Source organism: Penicillium hordei, assembly GCF_028827395.1.
Source record: "Penicillium hordei strain IBT 12815 chromosome Unknown utg000005l_segment0_segment0, whole genome shotgun sequence".
In the NCBI taxonomy this organism is placed as follows: Eukaryota; Fungi; Ascomycota; class Eurotiomycetes; order Eurotiales; family Aspergillaceae; genus Penicillium; species Penicillium hordei.
The window spans coordinates 583,396-598,291 of NW_026623146.1; the positions used below are offsets into that span (position 1 = coordinate 583,396).

At 33.6% G+C, this 14,896-nt stretch overlaps 1 protein-coding gene across 1 annotated transcript; it reads right to left on the bottom strand.

The window, feature by feature from the left end:
• Positions 1–638: 638 nt before the first annotated feature.
• On the bottom strand, positions 639–1,511 carry N7537_009185 (uncharacterized protein; the record flags this gene model as incomplete). Its single annotated transcript, XM_056900239.1, has 4 exons — positions 639–743; positions 797–871; positions 928–1,163; positions 1,469–1,511. 4 exons carry the CDS (start codon positions 1,509–1,511, stop codon positions 639–641), a joined length of 459 nt encoding a protein of 152 aa, XP_056748907.1.
• Positions 1,512–14,896: the final 13,385 nt, after the last annotated feature.

The window sequence follows — 14,896 nt, forward strand, 5'->3', positions numbered from 1 at the left end:
GTCCCTGAGGACTGGTGTCATTGGCTTTTCGGCTGTGCTAGAATGGTGGGCCGTAGGGAGACTTCCCGTTGGGTCGGTTCCTCTGGGCTATGACGATATTAATCTGCCATTCGGTATGGCTTTCGTGGGTCGACGGTATGACGAGGGATCTGTGATTCGCTCCATGTCTGCGTATGAAGCAAACTTCCCTGCTAGCAAGGTGCCACATCTGCTGGAGTAAGGTACGGCATGGAGGTGCGGGCTCAAGACGCATGGTATGTGGCAATAGTATTGAAGATAGTACAACATTATTGGATATCTCGGAGAGATAAATCAATGTGTAGCAATAGTATAGCTAAGGGCAAGGGTTGAGATTTAGAGCGAAGGACGCTGTCTCTTTATTAAGAGATAGAGATTAGGATTAAGTTCTCTAACAATCGCGTATTTACCTTCTTTGTGGTGGTGTCGATTAAGACACAAGCGGGCGCAGAGGTAATTCTGATCTATTGACCCTTCTGTCGCAAGGTTCTTCAGCCAAATCCAGTAAACATTACTTTCATGAGACTTGTAACCACTTAGCACTAGAATTACCTAGACAAGACGAAATATTATGAATTGTGCATTAGGGTTTATCTAACAGGCTATGATAGCATTGACATTTACAACTTTGAAGTGCTCTCCTCGCGGCCAACAAGGTTAGGGTGGCCGTCGTTCATTGGTCGGGTGACAGCGTAGAAAGCAACACCCTCAGTCTTTGTTGAGAACTATAAATGGGTCAGCAAGTGTATACAGGTTGATTGGAGCACAGAGAACTAACCTGAGCCTTGGATCCAACATGGAAGAAGGCCCAGTCTCCAGCAACGAGGTGGTGGGTCTTGCCAGTGGCCTCATCCTGTATGTTATCAGTATCATTCTTAATACAGATTTCGAAATCGACTAGGATCTTACTGTGATGTCGATTTGACCCTTAAGAACATACTTGGTCTCCTCGTAGTCGTACTCGCCGTATCTTGTAGGTCCGGGCACAACACGGTAGAATCCAGTGGTTAGGTAAGGGGTAGAGTGTGAGCTCTGGGATTTGATTGAGTGGAAGTCGGCGATAATGGCGCACTCGCCCTCGGGGATAGGGATGTGCTCATGGCCGGCGCCCTTGATAATGGTAAGAGGAACGATCTTGTTAGACACTAGAGAGATGTTAGCACAAGATTTTAGACGACGACTAAGTGTATTTTACTATTGAAGCGTATATATAAAGTCTAGAGATATAGACAAGTAGGTACGAGACAAGCTGTCAGCACCTGTTTATATACCGATCGAAACGGAGCATTCTCGGCATAGATAGTGTTATCAGACCTTGAGATACGGGATCCGGCTCCGGGGCCGTAGCTCCGTGCTACCTCTCAAGCTTATTCAGCTGCCACTAGGCTACAAAGAGGGTTAGTGCCAGCGAATTAAGGTGGACCGAGACATAACGTGATCGGAACCTCACGGCCCTCGGCCGGATTATCCTGGAGGGAAAACCTATCTTCCATTACCTTGTCGGTATTTTGTTATAAGATCTGAGTTCCGAATGTCTCATCTGGTTGGCTCGGCCATCAAGGGACCCTGGGGCCACGGTTGCTTCTTCCCGTCCCTCTGTGGCTACTCACATCACATATCGTGCATGGGTTCGAGTTCGAAATAGCCTGGATTATTATATCTCTTTTTATATAAGTCTATCGAATTTGGACCCAGAGAGTGAGCATTACCACCCCATCAGTAAGAACCAAACACCATGAACATCCAGTTATTGTACGTATTGTATGCATCACTACCATAGCGCTAAAGCTGCATGACTTGGTGATATTCACGCCAGACATTGCACTCTACTATCTTCATATGCCCTCTTCTGATAAGTTTCATGATATTCCCAAAGGAGGTAAAGCGCTGAATCTAGATCTTAGTGGCCCGAACAATTAAAGCAGAACCAAGGACCAAAACTTTTCAACGCAAATCGTATAGAAAGCTCTAGAGTATATTTTTGCTGATATACGCTGCTAACTGCTTATTTTCCCGCTACTCGTGCTCGTTCTCCTCGCGCGGGGGATTCGTATAGAACTTCTCTGGTCTATATTCCTACTAAATACGGCAAATATGATTCTATTCAAAATTAGAAGTAAACGGATGTTACGATATAATCAGACGTAAGGCCATTCCTAGATTAGTGCCTTAGGCCTATAGGAGGTTTGACCTCTCCGGAGGGGGATCGCCTATATTTCCCTATCCTTCCGAGAAGGGTTCCCCGCGGGAGCGGGACCCCGCTCTACGTATTATATTTCCTCCCGCTATTAATATAGGGAGACTATATATAAATCGGACTATATAGAGGAAGCCTAACGGCCCTTTAAGAAATAGTCTTTAACTTTTAGAACTACCTATCTTATTACCTTCTCCTACCTAATTAATAGGTACCTACCCTAACTTATAGAGTATCTTTTAATAATTCTATTTCTTCTTCTTTAATTACCTAAGAGAATAGTACTAAGAACTCGCTCTACTCCTATTATAAAGGAGATACTAAACCCTCCCCGAACTACTAGGGAAATACCCCCTACTAAAGCTATTTCTTAGGCTAATCTAGTCGAACTAATTACTAACCTTAATATAAATCTTATAGCGACTTAAGCTACTATAGAGAAGCTATAGAGACTTAAAGACCTCTAAGATTAGGTTAAGACTTTTAGATCTTAGTTTATAGGCCGAACTTTAAACGAACCCTTAATAGCCCCTACTAAGATATTTATAATATCTCTAGTAGAGACTAAGAAATTAAACTTAAAAGTATCCTTATATTTATCCTTAACTATATCTTATAATAATACTAAAAATAGCTTTTAGACCTATAATAATAATTTAAAGGAGCGCTAAAGCGCTACTATAATAATCGGATCTAGATTCTTAGAGTATTTAATAATATAGATATAATTTATAGGTAGAGATAATATAGATATATTAATAAAAAGATACCGATTCTATTATAAAACCCTAAAAAAGACTAGCCCTATTTTAAAGATTAGACTTTAATCTTTATTAAAAACGCGGTAACCTTAGAATCTAAAGTAATAGGCTAATTTAAAAAGACCTATTAATAAAAAGATAAGAACCCTCGAGAATTCTATATATATCTTAATATCCTAGAATATTATTTTTTAAGAATAATAAAAAAAAAGAGCTCTTTCTTTTTTTATAAAACTCTTATATAATCTTTAAAACGAAATCCGCTATTATATTATTAAACTCTTTAAAACCTAGAAAGATATAATTAATATTATATATTACTTCTAAGATTTTAAGAAATTAGAATCGAATTATAAATAAAAATATATTAAAACTATTAAGAATATATTATAGAAAAGAAATTCCGATCGAAATTCTTAGAAGCCTTAATTTATAGGAAAATTAAGATCTAAAAAAGATAAGGATATATTATCGGATAGACGCCTAAATCCTATTAGAGATAATAGAAAATATAACTAATACTTTAATTATAAAAGCGAAAAGTACTACTTTAATAAATACCTAAATCTTTCTAAGAGCTAAATAACTATAATAGTATAGTTAGTTTTATAGGGAAATAATAGCGAGATAGAGTAACTTTTATATCTCTATCTTTTTTTATAGTAAGAACTAGAACTTAGCTTTATCTTCCGATTACTATCTAGAACGATCTCGAAATCTATATAGATCTTAATAGTAAAGCTAAAGTTAACTTTATAAGCTTCTAATTTATTAAAAAGTATAAACTTAACTAAGCGAAACTTATTATATCTTTTCTTTATACTATTAATTAAAGGATAATACTAATTTATAGGGTATAAACTATCCTACTAAAAGCTATCGATTTAAAGGATACTACCTATCGATTTATTTACGCCTATATAATAATCGACCGAGACCCCCGACTCTTTAGAAGCTTTATCTTTCTTTTTATAATAATAATTTATAATCTTAATATCTATATTATAAAATAAAGTAGCCTCTAGTAGTTTAGTGTTACGCACTAGCTAACTAGTCATAGTTAGGTTAGATGGGTTCAGGGTATACTTGCCTTAATACTCCTCGAATGGTCTAACGTCAATGATCGGGTCTTAACTAAGCTAATGCCGCGTAGGGCCTTACTATAGCCTAAGTCCTTTTGAGCGATTAAGGAACCGATACTAGGTAGAGCGCCGAGTAGATCTATACCGGAGTATTAGTCTACTCGTAAATATTATTAAGTTATAATCAAGTAAAGAGTTATAGTAATCTAAAAGGTAAATATAAGTAATAATATATAATTGAAGACAAAGAACTAAACTAGATATATAAATAAGTATCCTTATATATCCTTAAGTTCTTCCTATATAGAATAGTAGATAGTAGAATAGTAGAATCGTTCTACTATCCTACTATCGACTATTCTACTACCTATATAGTTACGTATTTCCCTAAAGTAGTATAGTGGTTATCTAGTATATAGAGTAACCTATATAACGGAAATCCTCTACGTAGTAGATCCGCTTAGGACGGATTATACTCTTACTTAGTAAGCGTATACGTGATCTACTAGTAGGTCTACTAGTTAGCTCTCGATAGCCTATTAGTATACCTAGTAGGTTACTACTAATTAGTAACGGATAGGTCCGTAATATTACCTCCCCTCTTCCTAGGAGTTTCGTCCCTAAGACTTATAAAGCTATAGTACCCCCCCTTTAGGTAGGTAATAGATTTCTTTTTTTTTTTAAAATAATATTTTCTTATTATACCTAAATATAAGGCTAATTTTCGTCCGGAGTATCCTTCGAAATCTACTTACCTATCGACTATAATCTATAACCGTTAGGCTAATTATATCGAGCTATATAGTTTTATAACTTCGACGCCTTATAATTATTATCGTAACGCTAGTATTAATTATATAATAGATTAGTCGGATAAATATTCGAAATATACCTCCTATATTCGTATAGGTCGTTTATATAAACGGGAGTTCTATACTAATAGTAAATAGGATTTATTAAAATCCGCTAAACTAAAAATTATAGCCGATCTCTTTAAGGCCGATAATAAATTAGAGCTATTAGAGCCTAAGTTAAGACTTATCTAAAACCGCTTAGCTAAAGTTTAATAAAAAATTAATAAAATACTAGCGCGTTATATACGGTTACGAAAATAATAAAAGTTCTTAAAGAAGCGTAGTTTTAAGATATCTTTTTATAATACTAAGCTCTTAAAAATTCTCGATAAAAAGTAAATATCCCTAGAGTAGGCTTCCCCTTCTACTCTTAACCTTAAATAGCTTACTACTACTACTAATTATCCGAACTTCGATTAGATATTAGCGGAGATTACTAATCTCCCTATTTCTTTCTAGGATAAATCCGGTTTTATACCCTCCTCGCTTTCTATTATATAGGGGCCCTTTTCGCTTATTAGTAATACTATTAAATAAGCTAGTAGTAGCCTCTTAGATTCTAGATAGGTTCCTATATATTTTCTAAGATAGGATATCCCTTCTACTAAACTAAGAGTTATTACTAACTATTATACTATCTATCCGATAGGATTCGTTCGACTTTATATTCGTCTTCGGTTTCCTCGATTTCTATATTAGTTATAATTTCAGCGTTATCTAGTACTAGTTCGAGTAATAAGATATAAAATACTATATAGAGTTTTTATATACTTTCGGGTAGCTTTAAGCGATAATTTACTAGTCCTAATTTTTCCTTAATCTTAAACGGTCCTAGTCGTAGATAGTCTAATTTATTACTAGGTCGCTTAGTTTTAATATTACGTTATAATAGGTAAATCTTTTCTCCCTCTTTAAGGTTAGGTCCCTCTCTATAGTAGTCGTTATAATATTTCTTTATATATAGATTAATAAAGTTAATATCTCTAGCTAGTTATATATATAACTTTCTTAGTCCGCTAGCCTTTAGCCTCGCTAATTCCGCTATAGCTATCTTATTAATTAGTTCTCTAAATACTATTAGATTATATCTATAATTTATAAAGAATAGTATTTTGTTAGTCGTAGAATACGCTATATTATTATATACTAGCTATACTATTAGTAGTAGTCCTACCTAGTTATCTTACTAGTAGTTTATATAGTATTATAAGTACTATTTTACTATCTAATTTACTCTTTCTATCTAACTATTAGTTTATAGGTAATATATAGTAGAGAGTCTAAGCTTAATATCTATCTAGTCTATAAAAGACTTCTATATATTCGATATAAATAACTTATCTCTATCTAATATAATCTTACTCGGTATTCTATAGTTTATAATTATATATTAAAGTATAATATTCGCTATTTAATTAGTATTAATAGTTTCTATAGTCGGAATTATATAGGCGTATTTAGTAAGCCTATCGACTATAACTATAATTATATTATATCTATCTAAGACTAGTAACTTCGTAATAAAGTCTATTATAATCTATTCCTATAGTTAGGTTAACGTCTTAGATAACTATAATTCTCCGTAAGGTACGTATCGTATAGGTTTATTTCGTTAGTACGTATCGTAAACGCGGATATAGAATCGAACCTTTCGCTATATATTTAGAAAATAGAAAAATCACCGAGGCTATAGGCGAAGTTAGCTTCCCTATTCGTTAGGGTCCTATTATCGTTCTCTCCCTTATAAACTACTTATAGGGTACTAAACTTGCCTACCCTACTTATAATATAGTATCTATCTTCCGAGATCTTTCGGATACCGATAGTACTAGAGTGAAATTTATACTCTATCCCCCGGATTTACCGAAAGAGATACTATCTAAAATCTAACCCTTTATACGGAAGCTACGGCGAAACGAAATCCTTTTTATAAAAGGATTAGTTAGAATAGAATTAGAGGTTCCTACTAGTAGTTCTTTTATATAGTAAGGAAATAGCGGCGAACTAATAGGGCGTAATATACTCGGACTAGATATCTTTAAATTTATAGCGCTTTAGGTAGTTCGTACCCTAGGGTATTAGAGGTATTAGATATAGAGCCTAGATAAAGAAATAAGTTAGCCGTAAATAAAATAAAGGAATATAGGTTACTACTAATATTTAATACTTAGACTTAAAATACCGAAGTCGTTATACGTTAATAAGAATATTAGTATAACTACCCCTTAGAAGCCGTATAGCTTTAACTTCTTCGATAAGGGATAATCGGCGGAAAGTAGGTAAGACCGGGGCGAACAAAAGTATAATTCCCTTACTAAACTTAATCTTAAACCTCCTAAGCTTTCGTCCCTATTAAAGAGTACTATAAGTATTATAATCCTTAGACTACCCTAGGTAACGAAGGAAAGACGGTATCGACTAGATACCGCGGACCTAACTACTAGGACGTATATAGTCTAATCCTTATAACTATAGCTAGTCTTCCTCTTCTAAGGCTAGAGAAGACTATCGAAAGATAGTTTATAGACGTAGGATCTATAAGCGTAAACTTATACTATATAAACTAAAATCTATAAAACTTAGAAATTGACTAGTTATACCGGCTCCCGCTATAGTAGGAGAAAGGTCGACCTCTAAAAGCTTTAGAAAATATTCTATCTAAGTAGAGAGGTTATAAAGTAGGCCCTCCGTAGTAACTAGTAGATTACGGTAAACTAGTATTATCGATATATAAAAGTAGGAGACGCTTAAGTTTAAGTTCCGCTATAGCGCCGACTTAGAAACTTATAAGATAGACCTAATAGGTATAGTATAAAATATATTCCCGTAATATTAAATTATTAGGTTTTAGGCCTATCTAGATACTATAATAGTAGATATATACCCCTTAAAAAGGTATTTTTATAATTATAGCGCTAATATATAAGTATTATATCTTATAAGAGAGCTTTAAATTTATATACTACCGATCGATAAATATTATTATAAATAGCTTTATATCTAAGCTTAATATCTTCGCTATACTAATAGTATATTTCGGGGTCGCGAAGGTATAAGCGAACTCTCTTTAGCGGATAAAAATAAATTAATTAATTACTTAGGTCGATACTAAAAATTACCTAATAGAGCGACCGGATTCTCTTCCTTTAGAAATCGATACTTAGCTAGGCAAAGTTTACCCTCCGAATATATAAGAATAATTAAATAGTCCGTTAGATATAAGCCTTTATTATAGTAGCGTATCTATTCGAGGAGAAAACCTAAAGCGCGTTAGTAAAGCTCTTAACGCTTCGCCGTATAGAGAAGTAAGTGACCCTATAGTTACTAAAGTTTTATCTATCGAGTATATAGATTCTAAGTTAGGTTTTAGTATTTTAAAGATATATATTATATTTAAATCTTAAGAGGGCGAAAAAAATGGCTGTTATAAATATAAGAATATTCGAAATAGTAACGGTATAAGGTAAGCGTTAGAAGAATTTCGGCTAACTTAGAATATAGCAAAGCTAGAAAATTCTTAACGGAATCTCGCGGGAAGAATGTTATAGAACATCACTATTTATATATGAATAAAGGTAAGAGTATGCCGATCATTATAGCTTAAGAAGGATCAGGATCTAGCCAAATCAACTGATATGATAGTGTGATTTCGAAAGGATCGCATGCTTTCTATTACTTAGGGTTTCTAACTACTAAATACTACTATCTACGGAGTACTACGGTACCTATAGACGTAGAAATGGTGCCGGTACGGGCCCGTAGGGTCCCGTATAGGGACCAATAGTACTATATATATAAGAAATAGGCTTCTAGGATCTTATCCTCCCCTACTAAGCGGAAACCGGTCCTCCGTTTCTCCGAGCGGGTTACGTAAGTAGAATTCTAAGCCTAGAAGTAAACTTTAATAAGTGATAGTTTATAATCACGTCCGTCTAGATACGTACGGTTATAGACGTATAAAATAAAGGAAATTTCTTAGCAATCTTCTAAGAATAGCTTTATAAAGAGCTTTAGAGAGCTATTTTATCGTCCTAGGGCCCTATTTTAGGTAATAAAGGGCTTTATAAGGGGTAAAGGAGTAAAAATAACCTCTTAAAAAGTAAGTAAGAGGGGTAGCGATATAGGGTAGATAAAGATAGGCCCTTTAAGGTATAAAATCGACTTATTTTAGTCTAAGGGTTATCTTTAGGGCTCTTACCTATCGTTTCTATAAGTAAGAGCGTCCCTCTCTAGTAGGTACTTATTATTTCTTCCTAGCCTACTTCTCTCTTTCTCTCTCTCTCTCTCTCTAATTTATTATTTTCTATCCTTTTTTATCCTTTTCGACCTTATTTAGGATCTATCTTTATTAAGAATATATTATAGAACTCGTCTCTTAGCGTCTAATAATTCTTCTAAGACTATATAGGCCTTTTCTACGGTTATATAGGGTTATTTAGAGCTTAATATTATAGTAGGACCTAATTAAACCTTAGCTATTATAAAGGCGTACTATAAAAGGGAACTAGGTCTATAGGACTCTAAACTCGCTATAGCTACCCGGATCGAGGCGTAGGCGGTTAAGATATACGCTCTAACCGATAATTTAGACCCGGCCGGTCCTATTAATATTACTAATATAAGCCTTCTAATTGTAGATACTCTAGTAAACGGCGTATAGGGCTAATCGTTCGCGAATATAGTATTATAGAATATATAGAAGGCGTTAGGCGTCTAGAATAATTTTCCTTCCCTTCCGAGCCCTTCTAAAGTACTTAGAGGTATAGGCGGAGATAATAACGCTAGCGGTAGTAACGGTAGTATTAGTATAGCCGGTAGTAATAGTATAGCCGGTAGTAATAGTATAGCCGGTAATAATAGTACTAGTATAGCCGGTAGTAATAGTACGGCTAATAGTAGTAGCGCTAGTATAGAAGTAGTTATAATTAGTAATAATAATAGTAATAGTACGAAGGCGGTTAAGACTCCGGCTAGGCCTAGGGCTTTTATAGTAGTTACCTAGGTAGCTCCTACGCCTCCGGTTATAGAGACGTATAGCGGCGCCGGTAGCTAGTCGTACGTTTTATTAACCCTTCCTACTACCGCGGCTTATTTAGCGGCTTAAGTAGATACTAGTATATATTAATATCCCTAAATAGTACCTATATAGAGGTTAATAGTTTCCCTTTTAAGAAATAGGTTAGATACTAATAGGTTCCCTATTCTTTCTCGCTTTTCCGGAAGTATAATAGACTAGTTATAGGCCTATATAGATCTATAAAGAACCTCTCTCGACTAGCGTATAAATAAGCCTCCCTATATATCTTCGCTTATTAATACTCGGGCGGCTTTAGGATAGCTCGTTAGTTATAAAGCCCCTCCTAGAGAAGCCTATAATCCTTACGCTCGCGGAAATAGTCCGTTTGATTTTTATTAGGTCGTATTCTTAGTCGGTTCGGGCTTCTAATAGTCTCTAATATATATTTATTATTAATATTTAGACGCCGCGAATAAATATACTCTTTATAAGTCTTTTTAGCCCTATATTTCCCCGTTCGGTTATCGCTAATAGGTATAGGCGTCTTTAGTAATCTTTCTAATACCCCTCGATAGGTATATAGTCTTATATATACCTTTTAATAGAATAGTATCCTTCTAAAGGAGCTTAAGTTAGCTTATTATAAGACCGCTTATAAAGCTACTAAGAAGGCTAAGGCCGTTAGTACTAGTATAGCTCCGATTATTAATATAGCTAAAGCTAGCGTTCCGGCTCTAATTATAGGCGGAGATAAGGGTATAGGTAAAGATATAGGAAAGGCCGTTAAGGCCCCTATAACTCCGGATAAGGGTATAAAGAAGCGTATTACTACCGACTCTCCTGCGACTAAGGATAAGACTAAAAAGAAGAAGAAGAAGTCTAAAGAGATTCCGGATCCCTCTAATCGGATAAATATAAAGCCCCGTTCGGGCCTAGTCTTTAATTCTACCCTATACTAGACCTCTTTAGACTAGCTTATAGTATACTATACCGCTATTAAACTCTAGTATATAGACGTTTTCGAGCGTCTCTATAAGGTATATACGTAGGTCCTTAGTAATTATAGTATAATATATAAGGTAGCTATTTCTAAGGGTTAGTAGTCGAAGGACGATAAAACCTCTAAAAAGGAGTCCGATAGTAGAAGTTTAGGTTCTAGCGATATCTTAAATAAGGCTAAATAAACGTATAGGTCTATATAAGAGTTTACGATTCTTTTCTAGGGATTTTACGCCCCTTTTTACTATATATTAGTTCTTTTTCGAGGTTTTTATACCTCTATACTTATGTTTAAGCCCTATCTTAAGCTTACCCCTTCTAAGCGGCTCCTTTTACTATTTATTAGTAGGAAATATAATTTAATTATTCTAGATTCCTATTTATATAGCTATAATCTTTCCGGATTTCTCTTAATAAGGGTAGAATAACGACTATAAATAGGTATACTAATTAGACTAAGCCCTATTTAGGCTTTTAATAAGCGTCCTTTACCGATTCGTATCTTAAGGATCTATATAGATATAAATCCTCGGATTTATAGTTATTCGCTTTTAAGTCCTACTTATCGATATCTAGTAGGCCCTACTCGGGTATCTTATTAACGGTTTCTCTATTCTATCTCTTATACGCGATTACTTATATCTTTATAATAATATATTTAGCTATATCTTCCTCCTCTAGGAATTTTATATAGGCTTCTAAGCGCCTAAATTCCTACTATTCTTCCTATATAAACGTAGATAGGTCCGTATACGTTAGCGGAGGGGGTTCTATCTTATTAAGGATTTTATAGAGCTCTTCGGGGTAGCTAATCTTCTACCCGGCCTATTATAGGGCTAAATAACCCGCTAGTAAGGCCTATAAATTAAGATCCTTTCTAATATTTATATCGGTTAGTCTTACTTTATTAATAAGGTTTCGTAGAATATATCTATTTAGTTCTATAAGTATATACGTCCTAAGCGGATAGGTTTATATTATTCTATATAGGCTAAATTATATATTCTCGAACTTCTATTTTACTTCGTTTTATACTAAGACTTAGTCGTTTAGTTTAAAGCTTATCTTCGTAACCGTTAAGTTATAGATTTTCTATTTCTTAATCGCGTAAACGAGTAGGAGCTCGTTCGCCTTTAAATAAGTATCTATAAGCTATTATATTTACTCGTCCCTATCTATCTTTATTTAGGTCCCTACCTAGCTATCCCTATTTATAGCGATATAGGGGTATATACTATAAATTAGGAAGTAGGGACTCTTTTTTATAATAGTATATTCCTATATATATATAGCGAATAGTACTTTTATAAGATATTTATCCTATAGCCTTATAAGCTTATCTATAAGGTACTTTATAAGTATACGGCTAATTAGTCTATTAAAATTCTCTACCTTACTATTTATATAAGGGTAATATAGCGTAGTAGTCCTATAGCGAGCTCTAAAAAGGCCTATAAAATACCGTACTACGCCCGAAAGGAGGTTTATACTATTATCTGAGATAAGTTTGTAAAACGCGCTATAATATATATATATATCGCGGAATAAGAATTCCGCGAGGGTCTTTTTAGTAGCGTCTAATACCGCTTATATAATAAGCTAGCCTATTATATAGTCGATTACTATAATAATCTATCGGTTTCTATTAGGCGTAGCCGGGAGTAGTCCGATTAGGTCGATACCCTATTATTTAAAGAGATAGATTCTACTCGTTATTATATATTAGGCCGCTTCTCGTTCGAGGCCTTTATAGGATCCCTATAATACTTAATAGTTTATATAGTCTTTTATAGACTTCTTAATATCTACTTAGATTAATAGTTACTATCTTTAAGAGCGGATAATACTATTTAGGCCTAGGAAACCGAGATATTTAAACTTATAGTAGGCGTTTTATAATAATTTAGCGTAAAATAGGTATTCTAGATATAGAGAGGTAACGCCGTTCTTATATATAAAGATTAATTTCTAGTTTTCTTCTAGCGAGGCTTATATAAATATATATATACTTTAAAGGCTAAGTTAATTAGTATATTTCTTTATAGCTCTCTTAATAGCGTTATTATCTAATTTTATACCGTTCTTTAGGAATCCGATTATAGCTATTAGCTACTCCTTCTTAGAGACGCTTTAAACCGATACTATAGTTATAAGGTATATATCCTATATAGGTTATTCGAGACTTATATTAGTCGGTATAGTTCCGATTAGGTCTAGGTAGCGGCTAATAGCGTCCGCGATAATATTCTTTAAATCCTTATAATATTATATAATTAACCGGTATTATTAAAATTCGGCGACCTACTATATAAAACGCTTACTATACTTCTTTATAGTATTTAGGTATTATAAGTATATATTATTAGTAATAATTATAGTCTTAAAATAATCCCTATCGATATATCTATTCTATATATAGATCGCTTCTTTAATAGCTAGGAGCTCTTTCTTATATATAGGGTAGTTTAGTTCCGCTTTATAGAGTTTTCGGCTATTATATATAATTAGATATAGCTTTCCGTTATTATCCTCCTATATTAAGATTATTCTAAGGGCCTATTCCGAGGCGTCTATTTTAATAATATATAGTTTATTTCGGTCCGGTTATTTTAGGACTAGTATAGATATAAAGAGATCTTTAATCTTTTAGAAGGCGCTTTTATAAGCTTCTATCTAGATAATAGGATAGAAGCGTTATTTCCGGAGGGTACTATCGCCCTCTTTTAGGAGCTTATATAATAGTACGTAAATTTTCGAAAAGCTATAAATAAACCTATAGTAATAGGTAGCTAGTCCGAGGAATTAGCGGATATTATAGATAATTTTCGGTTATAACTAGTTCTATATAGCCTTAACCTTAGTAGGAAGAGGATAGATACTCCCGTTTCTAATAATATAGCCGTAGAATTCTAGCTTATAGGTTATAAATATATATTTTATAAGTAAAACGTATAGTTCTTACTTCTTTAGGAGTATTAGGACTTATTCGACGTATTTCCTATATTTTTTTAGCGAATTAGAGAATATAAGGATATCGTCGAGATAAACTATAATATTACAGCCTAGTAAGGGCTATAGGGTATTATTTACTATCGATTAGAAGATTATAGGAGCGTTATATAGCCCGAATAGTATTATAAGCTATTTATATTTACCCTAGATAGTATTAAATATAGTCTTTTTAATAGATCGCTCCCTTATATAGATCTACTAATATCCGGCTATAAGATCGATTTTTAATAGGACCTATATATCTCCGATAATATCTAGAAGTTCCTAAATCTATAGAAGTAGGTAGCCGTTCTTCTCTATTATATCGTTTAAAGCTTAATAGTTAATATATATCCTTTATTTCCCCTATAGTTTCTATATAAATACTACTAGAAAACCTTATATACTACTAGATTAGCGGATTAAGCCCTTCCGGATTAGCTCTTTAATTTATTTAGCTTACTTATTAAGCTTCTTAGCGGAGAGTCTATATATATTAATATTAATAGGGTTATTTATCCCTATATAGATTTCGTACGCTATATTACGTTCTAGTAGAAGGGCTATAGATAGTTCTATATAGAATAAATCCTTATATTTCGCGAGGATTTACTATATTTTAGGGTTATTATATTAAGGTAGTTTTAAGCCTTTCTTTTCGCGTCTATTCTCTATTAAATAGATCGTAAAAAGGTAAGCTTTATAGTTCCTTTTTTGTAGGAGCCGCTATATATATTATACCGAGATTAGATTAATATATATATTTCCCTCTATAATTATTTAGATATTATTTATCGGGTAGATAACGCTTATACTACGATCTAGACCTATAAGGATTATAGCGGAGGTATATTAATCGATCTAGGGGTTTTTAACGTAGAGGAAGTCCCGGCCGAGAATTATATTATACTTTATTTAGAGTATCTAGGCTTTAATCTATCCTATCTAGTCTCTGATTTTAACTAAAAAAAGTATAA